The 14,066-nt window shown below is 42.9% G+C and overlaps 1 protein-coding gene across 9 annotated transcripts in view; it reads left to right on the top strand.

Annotated features, from left to right (window-relative positions):
• Positions 1–14,066, top strand: part of RELCH (RAB11 binding and LisH domain, coiled-coil and HEAT repeat containing) — a 403,047-nt gene that overhangs the window by 342,888 nt on the left and 46,093 nt on the right. For all 9 annotated transcript variants that reach the window (XM_033934993.1, XM_033934995.1, XM_033934997.1 and 6 more), the window contains one exon: positions 763–901. In XM_033934993.1, the coding sequence (XP_033790884.1) occupies positions 763–901 (139 nt within the window). The remainder of the gene's footprint in view (positions 1–762; positions 902–14,066) is intronic.

Below are 14,066 nucleotides of genomic sequence, written 5' to 3'. Positions count from 1 at the left end.
ATGTTGCTGGCTTTCTCCTGAGCCCCCCTCCTTTTGGCATTGGAGGAATCGACTTCACGAACTTATGGGCTGGGAGGCCTGTTTAGCTTGTTCTTCTCATCGCCGGAGCAGAGACTTTGTTCACACTTGGACTCCGTATTTGAATATTTTGACCCCTGAAAGTCGTAGCCGTATATTGAACAGACTCCACCTGTGAGTCCGTGCATCTCCTTACCATTGATGTTCCCTGCTTGAGAGTTGTATGTTCATTAGGGGGTGGGGTGGAGGGGGGGTTCTCTCTGTGGGGTGGGGGTGGTGTTCGATCGTGGGGGACATCAGAGTCCAGTCCTCCGTGGTTGTTGTTGGGTGACATTGAATACCATGTTTTCTACTGCTGTTGTACTTCCTGTTGTTATTGCTTAATAAAACAGATTTGAACATAATACAGCATTGCCATCAGAATTATGGACAATCTTCTGAGTATCTTATTTGCAATAGAAAAAGAACCCTATAGCCAAAGTAATTTGCAGGCCTCTTGGTTCCACTTCAAGTAATATGTATCAGCATGTCCTTTGTCAGATAAATTTATTTGCTTTAAAGAAGAAGAATGTATGTAGAATTTCAGTTTTGTTTGAAATACTTGTCAAATTAGATGGTGTTTAACAAACTACATCTTTATAACAATAACAACATCTTTATATGAGAGACTAATGGATTGATATGCATATTATATATTTTTTTTCTTTTTGTGTAATTACTTGTGAATATTTTTTGGATTTTAAGTTATTGGAAAGAGTGAAGATGCAACTGGCTTCATTTTTGGAAGACCCACAGTATCAAGACCAGCATTCTTTGCACACTGAAATAATAAAAACATTTGGAAGAGTTGGACCTAATACTGAACCCAGATTCAGAGATGAATGTAAGTTACATAATTTATGTATAAATACTTCCTTCTTGCTCTGTAGATATTATATGGGTTTAGCATTGACAGCAGTTCTCGACAGTGGGCTTTCTCTTGATGCTTGTATCCACAGAATACTAATGGCTATATGGTGGCCCATTGGGCTTTGCGCAGAAGTTTAAAAAGTGTTCTTTTTGCAGCCTATCAGCTTTTCGTTTTTTTTAAATTTTGTTTAAGTCGTTCACGTACTACACAGGACCAGGAGATACAGTGGGAGTTAGAGTTTCACTGAAATGGCTGCTCTCTGGAGACATAATAGGTATGCTGCTCCAGTGCTGCTTTGATCTTAGTACTCATCAGGATCAGTTTAAAAATAGCTCTAATTTACTGACTGCTGCCTAGTTGGATATTCCATATCCCAAGTCCAACTGGATAGGCTTACTCTAAAGACATCGTGCACAAACAGACTAGAGTTGGGGGGGAGGAAAGAGGCTGCTTCTGATGTGGCAGTCCCTGCTATCCAGTGCTGAGCATTTGCAATGGAAGAGACAGTCACTTGAATTACCCAGGAAGGCAGTCTGTCTAGGAACAGAGGGGCAGCAGCTACTCCTGTGATCTTATTTGCTCTTCAGGTTAAACCCAGTATAGATGCTAGGAAGAGCATCAGAGAAGAACATTCTGTTTACCTGGCATCTGCCAGTGTATCCATTGATAGTGTTTTACCAGCAAAAGGACAGACTTTTTTTTTTTTTTTTTAATATAAACTACTTGTAGGAGAAGGGACAAAGTTTGCAAACAAGGTGATGTGAGCAGAAGAAATGAGGGGTCTTTCTGTTCCCTTTGCTATACTTATGGCACGCACTTGCACTGAAAGGCACATCAGTTCCTACCTGACATTTTTCTCTCCCCCCACCACTACCATTTATAAAAATGTCTGAAGGAATTGCTATCCTCATTTTTACTTCACAGTTTTTGATTTAGATCAATTTGCTAAGCTGTTTTCTATAAGAACAGAAGAAAAGCTGACTCTTTGTGTTTTTATATACTGTGACTGGGTGTAGGCAGAGCGACAGCTCAGCCTAGGGTTTGGACACAGGTAAAATAGACCGAACGGTTGTCTTTTGAGGCTAGTGGAGTTTTAGTGTGCCCAGAAAAAAGGTCCAACTTGCTCTCTGTTTTATTCAGTGGGACAGTGTTTATTATACATGAAAAATCAACATATTTTTAAGCAGTTCCTACAGTTCTTTCTTCACTGTATTTTTATTTTCTAGAGGGCTTTTAATCACAGTCCCTCTTTAGTTTGCACTGTGCCTTTGACTATTATTATGATTCAAAACCCTCTCTTTCAATTTCGGTACTTGCCCATATCAGTTAACTCAAAAGAGAAAAAAAAAAAGAAAATGTTAAACCAGTAATGTTCAGGACAATAAAAATCAATTCAAGAGCATTTGCCTGGGACAGGGATTGCACAGTCCACTATTCCTCTGCGCTTCACACCCTCCTGGAACAGGATACTCTGCTTTAAGCATTTTATTTAGGCTATGGCCCAACTATGGCCCTCTCAAAGAGGCCTCTAGAATTTAGGCAAGTGGTAAGTATTACATTTTCCCCAAACTTTCACCACTCTTTCATTGGCAAGAAATAAAACCTGAAAATGCTGCCTTTGAACTTGTGGCACACTGCTCAAAGGAGCAGGGTTCTGCCTCTCAGAATTATCCTGTTGTAATGAACTGCAGAACCCTTCAGAATCCCAAGAATCTACAATCCTTATATCTCAATACATCAGAATTACTCAGTTGGACCTCCTGGTAACATCATCTTCATTAAGCAAAGTTCTTTTAGCAAGAGTCCAGATTGGTTCTTATGGGCTGCTTTCAAACAGAAAGAGAAAAAAACTTTTATTTTCACAGACACTGCAAGCCAAGGTTTTTACTTTCAGAGCTCCACTTCAAATCACGGCAGCTTCAACAGCTGGGTTTAAACTTCCTTTTATGCTGTAGTGAAAATTGACTGCCACATTTCACTGTTACACTTTACAGGTCCTCAGTACTTTAGTCTAACACCTTTGTCATTCCCAATGTGCTTTGCCTTCCATAGGAGGAGGCTCCATACAGGTCTAGATTAATTCTTCGAGGACCCCTAGGTACGCAAGTACACTTGGCCCCCCCTGGCCCTGCCCCACCCATGCCCCGCCCCCATTTATCTGTTTTCTTATTTACTTCTTTATTTCCACTTGTATTTCTTTCTTTTATTAAATTCAAAACAAACAAAGATTAGCATACCAGTGCACAGTTTTTCTTCTATGCAACCCCCAAACATCTCTGAACAAATTCCCCTTCCTTCCCTTCCCACCTACTTACCCAGAACTTTAACTCTGAACCCTTTCCATACATATAAAAAGTGTTCAAATATATTGTAAAGCAGTAATACTATCCAAAATATTGTATAAGTCTACATTAATAACCAAGTTTAAAACACCTCTCAACTGCCTCACTCTTATGTCAACCAACTGTAACCCATATGAATGGATAAACAACCAAATCTATAACTCCTCTTTATGTTCCACTCCATGTATGTTAACTTGTAACGAAACAACAAGGCAAGCAGTCCACCAAAGAATCCAACATGAAACAAAGGAAGATCGGCAGAAAATAAGGAGATTCAAATCAGGTTTATTCAAGGTGCCCAGAGCATTTCACCAAATAAGGCTAGTCAACGCTAACAGAAAACCATGTCTTTCATACACACAGAACACAGATATACCCTCACCCAGTATGTAGATAAAGGTTAAACTGAACCACCAAGAGCCAAACCATATACAGTGAAACACAACAGAAACAATGACACATAGCCCCCCAATAGTTTGCAAAATATAAATATAGCAGGTATAAATTTGAAGAAACTGACAAACAATTGCCACTTTACAAATTAACAAATAGAAATAAAACAAAATTGAAAATAAGAATATACCATTTTATTGGACTAATCCATTTTTCAATTAACTTTCAGAGGTTATAGCTTCCTTCAGGTCAATATAGTATACTGCTGTTACATTATACTGTCCTTACCTGAGAAAGGGGGTTTTGGTCTCTAAAAGTTAGAAAAAAATATATTAAAATTAGTCCAATAAAATGATTACCTTATTTTCTGTTTATAAAAGTTTTATCAATACAACTACAATACAATTTTATTCTAAAGCAACAAAAAAATCTTTTTTCTACCTTTTGTCGTTTCTGCTTTAATCATCTTGGCTTCACTCTCTTCTTTCTAGCCAGGATCTGTCCTCTGTCTTCCATGCAGCATCAGCCTCTTCAATCCACTGTCTGCCCTCTCCCCATTCCATGGTACCTTCCCTCTTTCTATGCTCCTTCCATAAACTGTCTATCCTGTGCCCCTTCTCTCTTTTGTACACGATTCATTTCAGCTTCACCCCCTCTCCATTTTTCTGTCTCCACCCCTCCCCTATGCTCTGGCATCTCCCTTCTCCTTTCCATCCTTCCTTCCTTCCCATTCCATCCCATGGTCTGGCATCTCTATCTCCTTCCCTTCCCTCTCCCCATGCCATGGCACTTCCTCTCCCTGCTTTCCCTCTGGTCTGGCATTTGTCTCTTTAGTTTCCCTTCCCTCCCCCCATGCCCTGGCATCTCTCCTCTCCCTCCAACTCCCCTCCCCCTCCATTATCTGGCATCTCCTCTCCTTCCTTTTTTTTTTTTACTTACACTTTTAAAATTCTTACTGCCCCCCCCATTGTACTTACCTTTCTTGTTTACTTTACTATGCTTATTGTAGTTCTCCCCACTTTCCTTATGTATAAATCTGTAATGTTTGTATGTCATAGTTAGTAATTGAGACCCCGTTTTTAATTGTAAATCACTTTGAATTTATGATGTTGCGATACATCAAAATTTTAATGAAACTTGAACTCTCTCTCTCTCCCTCCCTCCCTCCCTCCTTCCTTCCTTTATCCTGGTCTGGCATCTGTCTCCTTCCTCCCCCATGCCCTGGCATCTCTCCCTCCCCCTCTATGATCTAGTATCTCCTTTCCTTTCCCTCTCTCCCATGAATTTGGCCTCTCTCATTCCTCTCCCTTTTCCTTCTCCCTCCTTCCCTCTCTCCTGCAGTAGTAGCATTTCTCCCCCCCCCACCTTCACCGTGCAGCAGCAGCATTTCTCCATTCCCTGTGCAGCAGCAGCAGCATTTATCCCCCCTTTCCTGTGCAGCAGCAGCAGCATTTCTCCCATCTTCCCTGTGCAACAGCAGCATTTCTCCCATCTTCCCTGTGCAGCAGCAGCAGCATTTCTCCCATCTTCCCTGTGCAGCAGCAGCAGCATTTCTCCCATCTTCCCTGTGCAACAGCAGCATTTCTCCCATCTTCCCTGTGCAACAGCAGCATTTCTCCCATCTTCCCTGTGCAACAGCAGCATTTCTCCCATCTTCCCTGTGCAACAGCAGCATTTCTCCCATCTTCCCTGTGCAACAGCAGCATTTCTCCCATCTTCCCTGTGCAACAGCAGCATTTCTCCCATCTTCCCTGTGCAACAGCAGCATTTCTCCCATCTTCCCTGTGCAACAGCAGCATTTCTCCCATCTTCCCTGTGCAACAGCAGCATTTCTCCCATCTTCCCTGTGCAACAGCAGCATTTTTCCCATCTTCCCTGTGCAACAGCAGCATTTCTCCCATCTTCCCTGTGCAACAGCAGCATTTCTCCCATCTTCCCTGTGCAACAGCAGCATTTCTCCCCTCCCCCCTTCTTTGTGCAGCAGCAGCATTTCTTTCCCTTCCCCTTTCCCTGTGCAGCAGCATTTCTCCCCTCCCCCATTCCTTGTGCAGCAGCAGCATTTCTTCTTTTTCTCCCTTTGGTGAGTGTTTAGCTGCTGGCCAGCTCCTTTGCTGCCTGTAGCGTTTTTTCTGCTCAAAGCTGCAGGCATCAGCTCCTTGTGTGATCCGCGGCTGTGTTGGAAGCCTTCTCTCTGACGTCGTGACAGAGGGAACGCTTCCGACGCAGCCACGGATTGCATGAGGAGTCGACACCTGTGGCTTTGAGCAGAAAATCCGCTGCAGGCAGCAAGGGAGCTGGCCAGCAGCTAAACACCCACCAGAAGGAGGCACAGAAGGAAGGAAGGACGGACATACCTGATTTAAAGTTTACTGCCACTGGTTAAGGAAAGCAGCAGTGGCGGGCCCTCCTGACCATTTTGGGCCCTAGACCCATGCCTACTGGACCTACCCTTTATTCCGGCCCTGGCAAGCCTAGGACACTCAACATGAGTTCCAAAAATATGATGTAAAGAACTGTGTGCAAAATAATCTAAGAAATAAAAATATTAAAAGGTTTCCCCTAATGCGGCCAGACTTAAGAACCAGAGAACATGAAATGGAACTGCTGCTGGAACATGTTCTCTTAACCTGTATATAATCTCTGAGATTTGAAGCTCTGATTATTGCTGGGCTTCCAGGGCTCAAAGTAAGCATGTGACAGAGAAGCTTAATAGACAGGGGTTGCCATTGGCCTGAAGGTTGAGTACCAAGAAAAGTGCTGGAGTGCAGGGGATGGGAAGACAGACCAGAAAACAGGAATGTGCCTGGAATCAGGCAGAGCAGGAAAATGATCCAAACCTGTGAGAGATGGGGAGTTATAAATTGAGAAATAAGTTAAACTTGTCAGTGAAAGGAAGTCTTGCCGGCAGAGGAGAGTAAGAAGTTGGAAGAGTTTTTCATTGGACATCTACAGTACCTCAGATAATGAACTTGAAAATGTTGATTCCTTTTTTTTTTTTTTTTTTTTTTAGCCTCAGCCAGTCACAGCTCTCCCTTTCTCCCATTGGTGAAGCCTCACAAAACTAAAATAAATAAACCTATTTTTCCAGTGCAATAGGTGAGACATTCTAGACCAATGTTTTTCATTCGCCGGTCCGTGGACTAGTGCCAGTCCGCAAAGGATTCGGGTCCCCTCCACAAACTGCACACTGGGCAGAAAGAGAGTCTCCGTTGCCAGCTGACTTGCAACTTCCTGTTGCTGTCGCATATGCCGGAACTCCTGCTGCATATGCGTTCTGCCTTCGCCTGGATTCCATTGCTGAGATTCCTGCTGCTTATGCCTCCTGCCTTTGCTGCTTCCTGCCTTTATCTTGTCTCCCAATTCCCAGACCAGCAGCAGCAGCTCTGTGTGCTTTTAATTTCAGCACACAGCTACCGCTTGCAGTAGTTTAGCCGTGATTTCATGAGGCAGCCTCGAGGCCTTTGCTAGGTCGGTCCGCCTCACATCATTGAAGCGGGCCGGCCTAGCAAAGGCCCCGAGGCTGCCTGATGAAACCGCATCTAAACTACTGCTAGCGGAAGCTTTCTAGCGAAGTTAAAAGTACACAGAGCTTCCACTAGGCTAGAGAGAAGAAAAATTTGCTGGAGAGGGAAGGAGGGAAGGGAGAAGGTACTCCTGGACAGGGGAGGAGGAGGAGAAGGGAAGAGAGTTACTATTGGATAAGGGGGAGGAGGGAAGGGAGAAGGGGTACTGCTGGACAGGGGAGGAGGGAAAGGGAAGGGAAGAGAGTTACTATTGGATAAAGGGAGGAGGGAAGGGAGAAGGGGCACTACTGGACAGGGGAGGAGGAAAATAGGAAGGAAACAGCTGGCAGGGAGATTAGAGGAGGGGAAGGGGTCAGGATGGAATGGAGAGATCAGATGAGGGAAAGGGAAGACACAAAGGAATGAGAAAGTAGAGAGAGATTGATACTGGGAAGGGGGTCAGAAGAGAAATAAGGAGAGAGGGACAAAGATGCTAGATCTGGTGTAGGAGAGATAAAAATGAAGAGAGCAGAATGAATCATGTAAATAGGAAAGAGGAGGTGCAAGCTGGATGGAAAGGGGAGAGGGGCATAGAAAGAAGGCAGATACCATATGGAAGGGGGAGAGGGCAGACAGTGGATGGAAGGGGCAGGTGCTGTACTGAAGAGACAGAGGGCAGACGCTGGAAGGAAGAAAGTGAAAAGACGATGAAAGCAGAAACCAGAGATGACAAAATGTAGAAAAAATAATTTTATTTCTATTTTGTGATTAGAATATATCAGATTTGAAATATGCATCCTGCTAGAGCTGGGGACTGCACAGCCCAGGCAGTGCTTCTTTAGCTTCCAGCTGGCTTAGGGCTCTCTCTGACCAAGGGGCAGTTGTCCTAGTTACACTCCCCTAACACTATTCCTGTCATGTGTGACTGCGGTATTCTGTTAGCATGATATTTTTGTGTACCATTCTGTAATAATTTGGCTTATTCAGTTTTCTTGATAGTAGATATATGTGAAGGGAAGGGGAGACAGGGGTTTTGTTGATCCTTGCTCTGTATTATTTGTATTTATAAATGACAATAGTACAGAATATTGTTTCTTTTTATACTTTAATAAAATATGTTCAATATAAAATCATAACTATTTGTGAGGCTTGTGGGATCAGAAGGTTTGCGGGGATGGGGCGGAGATGTTTTGTTTTTTTATTTCAGTCTTAGTAGTTTGCCGGTCCATTAAATAATTCTTTAAATTTCCGCTGGTCCATTGGTGTAAAAAGGTTGAAGAACACTGTTCTAGACTACAGAGTTATTTTCCGCATGGACTGCAGAATCCACTTTGGATTTTTCACTCTGCCTCCAGTATACTTCACAGCTCAGTATAGTAACCTCTAGCAGCCTTCCTTCTGCACGCATGGCTACTGCTCTGTGTGTTCTGCTCGCTTCATTTTGTTGTTTTAATGTGACATAGTTTGTCCTCTTTGTGGGAATTTTCGTGTTCAAGGCGATTTGGAGGCTCTGCCTGCTTGTGAATTCACAGACCGGTTGTGTAGCCAACAGGCCGATCCCTTTTTGGGTACCTGTTAGCCAGTCTGCATAGGATTTCTTGGAGCTCAGGGCCGTCCCTGAAGTTGGCTCGCTGTCTGTTAAGCAGAGGTTCAGCGCAGACTGGCACGTTTAGGGGGCTCAGCGGTGTCCTCCAGTGTTCTGGCTGCATTTTCTCGCCTCCCCCTATCCTGGTGTGCATCCAGTGGTCCGCAGGGGCGGAGGCATAGTCAGACAGGGGAGTCTGACCGGCAGCCCAAAGATCAGCGTTGAGAAAACATTCCCAGCATTGTGGCAGTGAATTCTGAACCGGCTACTGAACAGAGCTGGAAGCAGTCAGCTGCCGCCTCTCCTCCTCCCCAGTGTGCCGCAGCACACCTGAAATCTCAGGAGGCACACTAGTGTGCCACGTCACACAGTTTGCAATACACTGATATAAAACAATACATTGCTTGTTCTAATAAGAAATTAGGCCCCCTGTTATCAAGCCATGTTTGGGATTTTATCTCTTTCCGCTGTGGTAAAAGTTCTGATGCTCATAGTAATTCTATGAGTATTGGAGCTTTTACTGCAGCAGGTGGTGATAAAAAAAAAACCCTAACGCGGCTTGATAAAAGGGGGCCTTAGACATTTATAAGAAAATTTTATATAAAATGAAGCACCTGTGGTTCACACTTGTGATTTTAATATCAATAAAGATACCTGTTATCTGTGTTGCATGAGCAACATCTAGGAAAATTTTAGCTGCAAAATATAAATCCCTTATTACTAAAAAAGGCCTTCAAAACATTAAACTTATAGATTCAATTGTAACTAAAAAGGTAGCCTTAATCAGCAATCATATCTTGCAAATCTTTAAAAAATGTTGTCAAATCCAAACTATCGGGGGATGCCAAAGCATCAGACACACTCTCAGCTTCTTGGTATCTTGACAAGTTTAGAAAAATAACATTTAGCAATCTCAGTTTGATCGGCATATAGAATATTCAAAACATTTGAAATACATAGATCTCAAAAGACAGAATCTTACGTATGTTCCTGGCCCTCACAGCATTCTCTATGGCTTCAACTTTAAAATGCAGTTGAATACTATCCTTAATTACTGCTATATAAACCGACTGTAATCCAGACACCTGTGATTCTAAGCAAATAACTTGCTTCCCATGTTCAGTATTCTTTTAGTCCAAATCCTCAAGCTTGTCTTTAGATTCTTTAGAAAATGTAACAATTGAGTAACAGTTCTCTTTAAGTACTTGCTCCATAGAAACATGACAGCAAGTAAATGCCAAATGGCCAATCCAGTCTGCCCATCCACAACATCCACTATCTCCTCCTCTCCCTAAGAGATCTCACATGCCAATCCCATGCTATCTTGAATTCAGATACAATCTTCATCTCCACCACCTCCATTGGGAGACTATTCCATGCACTTACCACCCTTTCTGTAAAGAAGTACTGTATTTTCTAACAGCAAAGGAAAATCCAACTCTTCTGCAGTTGATAATGAAGCAACCAAAGAACAACAAGAACTGCAGAATCAATGAGGACGTCAGGTTCAATGTGTCAATGTAAGTGAATTAAATCTTAAGAAGCAACGTAAAATTGAAGGTAGCACTGTGTTTTAAATGCTCCTCCTTGCTCTAGGTATTGGTTTCTCCTCACTGTTCCATTCTCTGCCAGGGTTGGATTGATTCTGTGGTCGCCCCAGACATTCTCAGGACCCCTGAGGAAGATATTTACATTCAAAACACGTACTGTGTTGGGTCCTTTTCTGACAAATGCTCAGAACATGACCATTTGAACATGGGAGGGGCCAGTCCTGTAATGGACTGGTCATCCAGCCATGGCAACAGAGAAGTGGGGCACCTTACAGGCGCTGCTGTGAACTTCACATAAAGGGTGCCAGATAAACATCTCACCAGAATTGCCATATAGGTTATGGTAATCCCCCCCCCCCAAATCTATTATATCTACTTGTCTACAATCCGAATAGCCCTTATGGCTGCAGGTGGCACCTATATGGCAGTAGAGTAGGGTTTGGGGTGGAGGGTTGACGGCCTCGCATGTTCCACCATAAATGTAGTGGTTAGAGTGGCTTATGGGACTTGCTACAACTCTCTATTGTTCACTAGCCCACCCAAAATTTTTGTCAAAAATGTGATATAAAGATAGATGTCCTGGCGGTCTGGGCGTCCCAATAGCCTGGACGTCCAGATAGAGGATTCTGTTCAATATGTTTGTGAATGACATTGCTGAAGGTAAGGTTAACCTTTTTGTGAATGATACCAAGATTTGTAACAGAGTGGACACCCCGGAGGAAGTGGAATATATTAAAAAAGATCTGTAAATGTTAGAAGAATGGTCTAATGTCTAGCAACTAAAATTCAATGCGAAGAAGTACAGAGTGATTCATTTGGGGGGTAGAAATCCGAGGGAACCATATGTGCTGGGAGGTGATAGGCTGATAAGCACTGATGGAGAGAGGGGCCTTGGGGTGATTGTGTCTGAAGATCTAAAGGCATCTAAAGAGTGTGATAAGGCGGTGACTGTAGCCAGAAGGATGCTAGGCTGTATAGAAAGAAGAATATCTAGCAGAAGAAGGGAGGTGTTGATGCCCCTATATAGGTCATTGGTGAGGCCACACTAGGAGTATTGTGTTCAGTTCTGGAGGCCATAACTGGTGAAGGATATAAAAAGACTTGAAGCGGTCCAGGGAAAGGTGATGAAAATGGTAAGGAGTTTGAGCCAAAAGAAGTATGAGAAGAGACTGGAAGACCTAAATATGTATACTCTGGAGGGACAGGGAAGATATGATACAGACATTTAAATACTTGAAAGATATTAATATAGAACCAAATATTTTCCAGAGAAAAGAAAATGGTAAAACTAGAGGGTGTAATTTGAGGTTGCAGGGAGGAAGACTCAGGAGCAATGTTAGTAAATAATTATTCACAGAGAGGGTGGTAGATGCTTGGAATGCCCTTCCAAGGGAAATGGTGGAAAGGGAAACGGTGATGGAATTCAAAAAAGCATGGGATAAACATAGAGGATCTCTAATTAGAAAACTAAGGATGTAAATTAAAGAACTAAGGCCTGTACTGGACTGACTTGCACGGTCTGTGTCCCATATGTGGTGATTTGGTGTAGGATGGGCTGGGGAGGGCATCAATGGGAACTCCATTAACTTGGAACATGAGGATGTTATGGTAGGTATCCTGCAAATAGGATGGTTGGATAGGCTGGAGTGAGTTTGGACGGCAACTTCAGCATTTGGATTCTAGGACTTTACAGTCTATGGCCCAGATGGACTTTACAGAAATATCAAAGAAGAGACAAGTTAATTTAATCATGTATTTTTAATGGCTATAACTAATGGGTAGACTGGATGGACCATTCACGTCTTTATCTGCCGTCATTTATTATGTTACTAGACATATGGTGGTTTGCCTTTTGAATATAGGCATTTTCTTACAGCTGATTTTGGATGTTTAGCACCATACATCTAAATTGGACTTAAAAGTATGGGAGTTCTGATTTTAGAACTTGAAGACGATGGCAGTTTAATTCAATTGCTCCCCTCACAGCCAGTTACCAATTTGAAAAAGAGAAACATCGGCGATTTAATTTCCTGAGAAACAAAAACAGCTGAGAGATCAATAGTCTCACTACATTCACACCGCTTATTAGGCTAAACGATGGCCACTAATAAGTCGAGTAAGCAGCACAAGCCGGAGCTTCATACTCTGTCTAATATTCTGTCTAAAAATCCACTTCTGATACCTGAAAACTGTACTAACATGGAAATTTTAGTATAACTATGTGCACTGAAAGAAATAACGACACCAAAGAAGACATAGCAGATCTTGATGGAAAACTCACTGACCTTACCACAGAGGTTCAACAATTCAAATTTAAAGTAACTGACCTCGAGACCAAAACAACTATGGCAGAGGAAAACACAAAAATCTTACAAAAGCAAATGAATAAACTATCCACACTTGAACAGGGCTTTGAAGACTTAAGCAACCGGGTGAGAAGGAATAACCTTCAACTACTGGGAATCCCTGAGGGTCAGGAAGGTACTGATATTATCAAGTATTTTGAGAATCTCATCCCTAAGGTGCTGGGTATTACGTTTGATAGAGCCTTAGAGGTGGAACAGGTCCATCGCACACCTGCTGTAAGACTGTGAGATACCCGCACCCGATAATCTTTAAAGTATTAAGATATCCGCAAGTTATTCAAATTATGCAGAGAGCCAAAATGAATGCTCCCATCAAGTTAGAAGGCAATACCTCGGGTTTTTTGCCTGATCTCTGCAAGCGCACTACCGAAGCCCGAAAAAAATTGCTGACTTACTGATCTCAATTAAAAGACCTTGGAGCACGTTTAGAAAAGTCACCAAGGATTTCACTGATGCGGTGAAAGTGGAGGAATTCCTGGAGCTTCATAACCCTTCTACAACCGCCCACGCTTGAAACTTGAAATGAGACTTCTACCTTGATTCTGCATCAGACTTATAAATTTTCCGCATAAAGGTTCCTAAACCTTGATAACTGTCCTTTTTTGATTGACCCGTGGCCATTGCACCTGCTCTCTTTACTACTACTACTACTATACAGCTGCTACACTGACTTAAGTAACTTTAATTGACTGTTTTCTTTTGCCCAGAATATTCAAAGTGCTTAATCTAATTGATATGCTCAATACTGTTTACAGATTGCTTACTTTAAATACTATTCATTGTTTAACAAGGTTTTTCCTGCATAATTGATGATTGCATTTTCACGTTTGAATAATTGCCTGACTGGCTTAATTATCTGACTAAAAACAAGAAGAAACTGCAGACAAAGGGCTAGATTCACAAAGCAAACCGATCGTGTACCGATCGGTTTGTGACCCCTTTACTATCAAATTTCCATCCAGCCTGATTCACTTACCTCTCCTGCGATCCGCTTCGAATCTGTGCATGCAAATGAGGTGAAACACATGCAAAGTAGGCTGGGACGCGATTCACAACACCAAATTTCCAATGCGACTGGGCTGGCCGATCACCTGAAGAAGCGACTGCTGGGGACCAGTCGAAAATGTCTTTCTGACTGGAAGCCCTCCTCTCTGCCCTGCAATCTCTCCTGCCTGCTCGCCCCGAATGCTGCCCTGCTCTGCCTCGATCTTCCCCGAATCTCTCTTGCCGCATCGCCGTTCTCCTGCCCTTTCCTGAAGCTCTCCTGCCGCATCGCCATTCTCCTGCCCTTCCCTAAAGGTCTCCTGCCTCATTGCTGTTTTCCTGCCCTTCCCAGAAGCTCTCCTGCCCTTCCCCGCCCAGCGAGCCCGTGGTTTTAACCCACAGGTTTAAAGCAGTT

The sequence above is a fragment of the Geotrypetes seraphini genome, chromosome 2, assembly GCF_902459505.1.
Source record: "Geotrypetes seraphini chromosome 2, aGeoSer1.1, whole genome shotgun sequence".
Taxonomy (NCBI): domain Eukaryota; kingdom Metazoa; phylum Chordata; class Amphibia; order Gymnophiona; family Dermophiidae; genus Geotrypetes; species Geotrypetes seraphini.
Note: the sequence above shows the minus strand (reverse complement) of the source record. Positions and strands in the feature narration are given on the sequence as shown.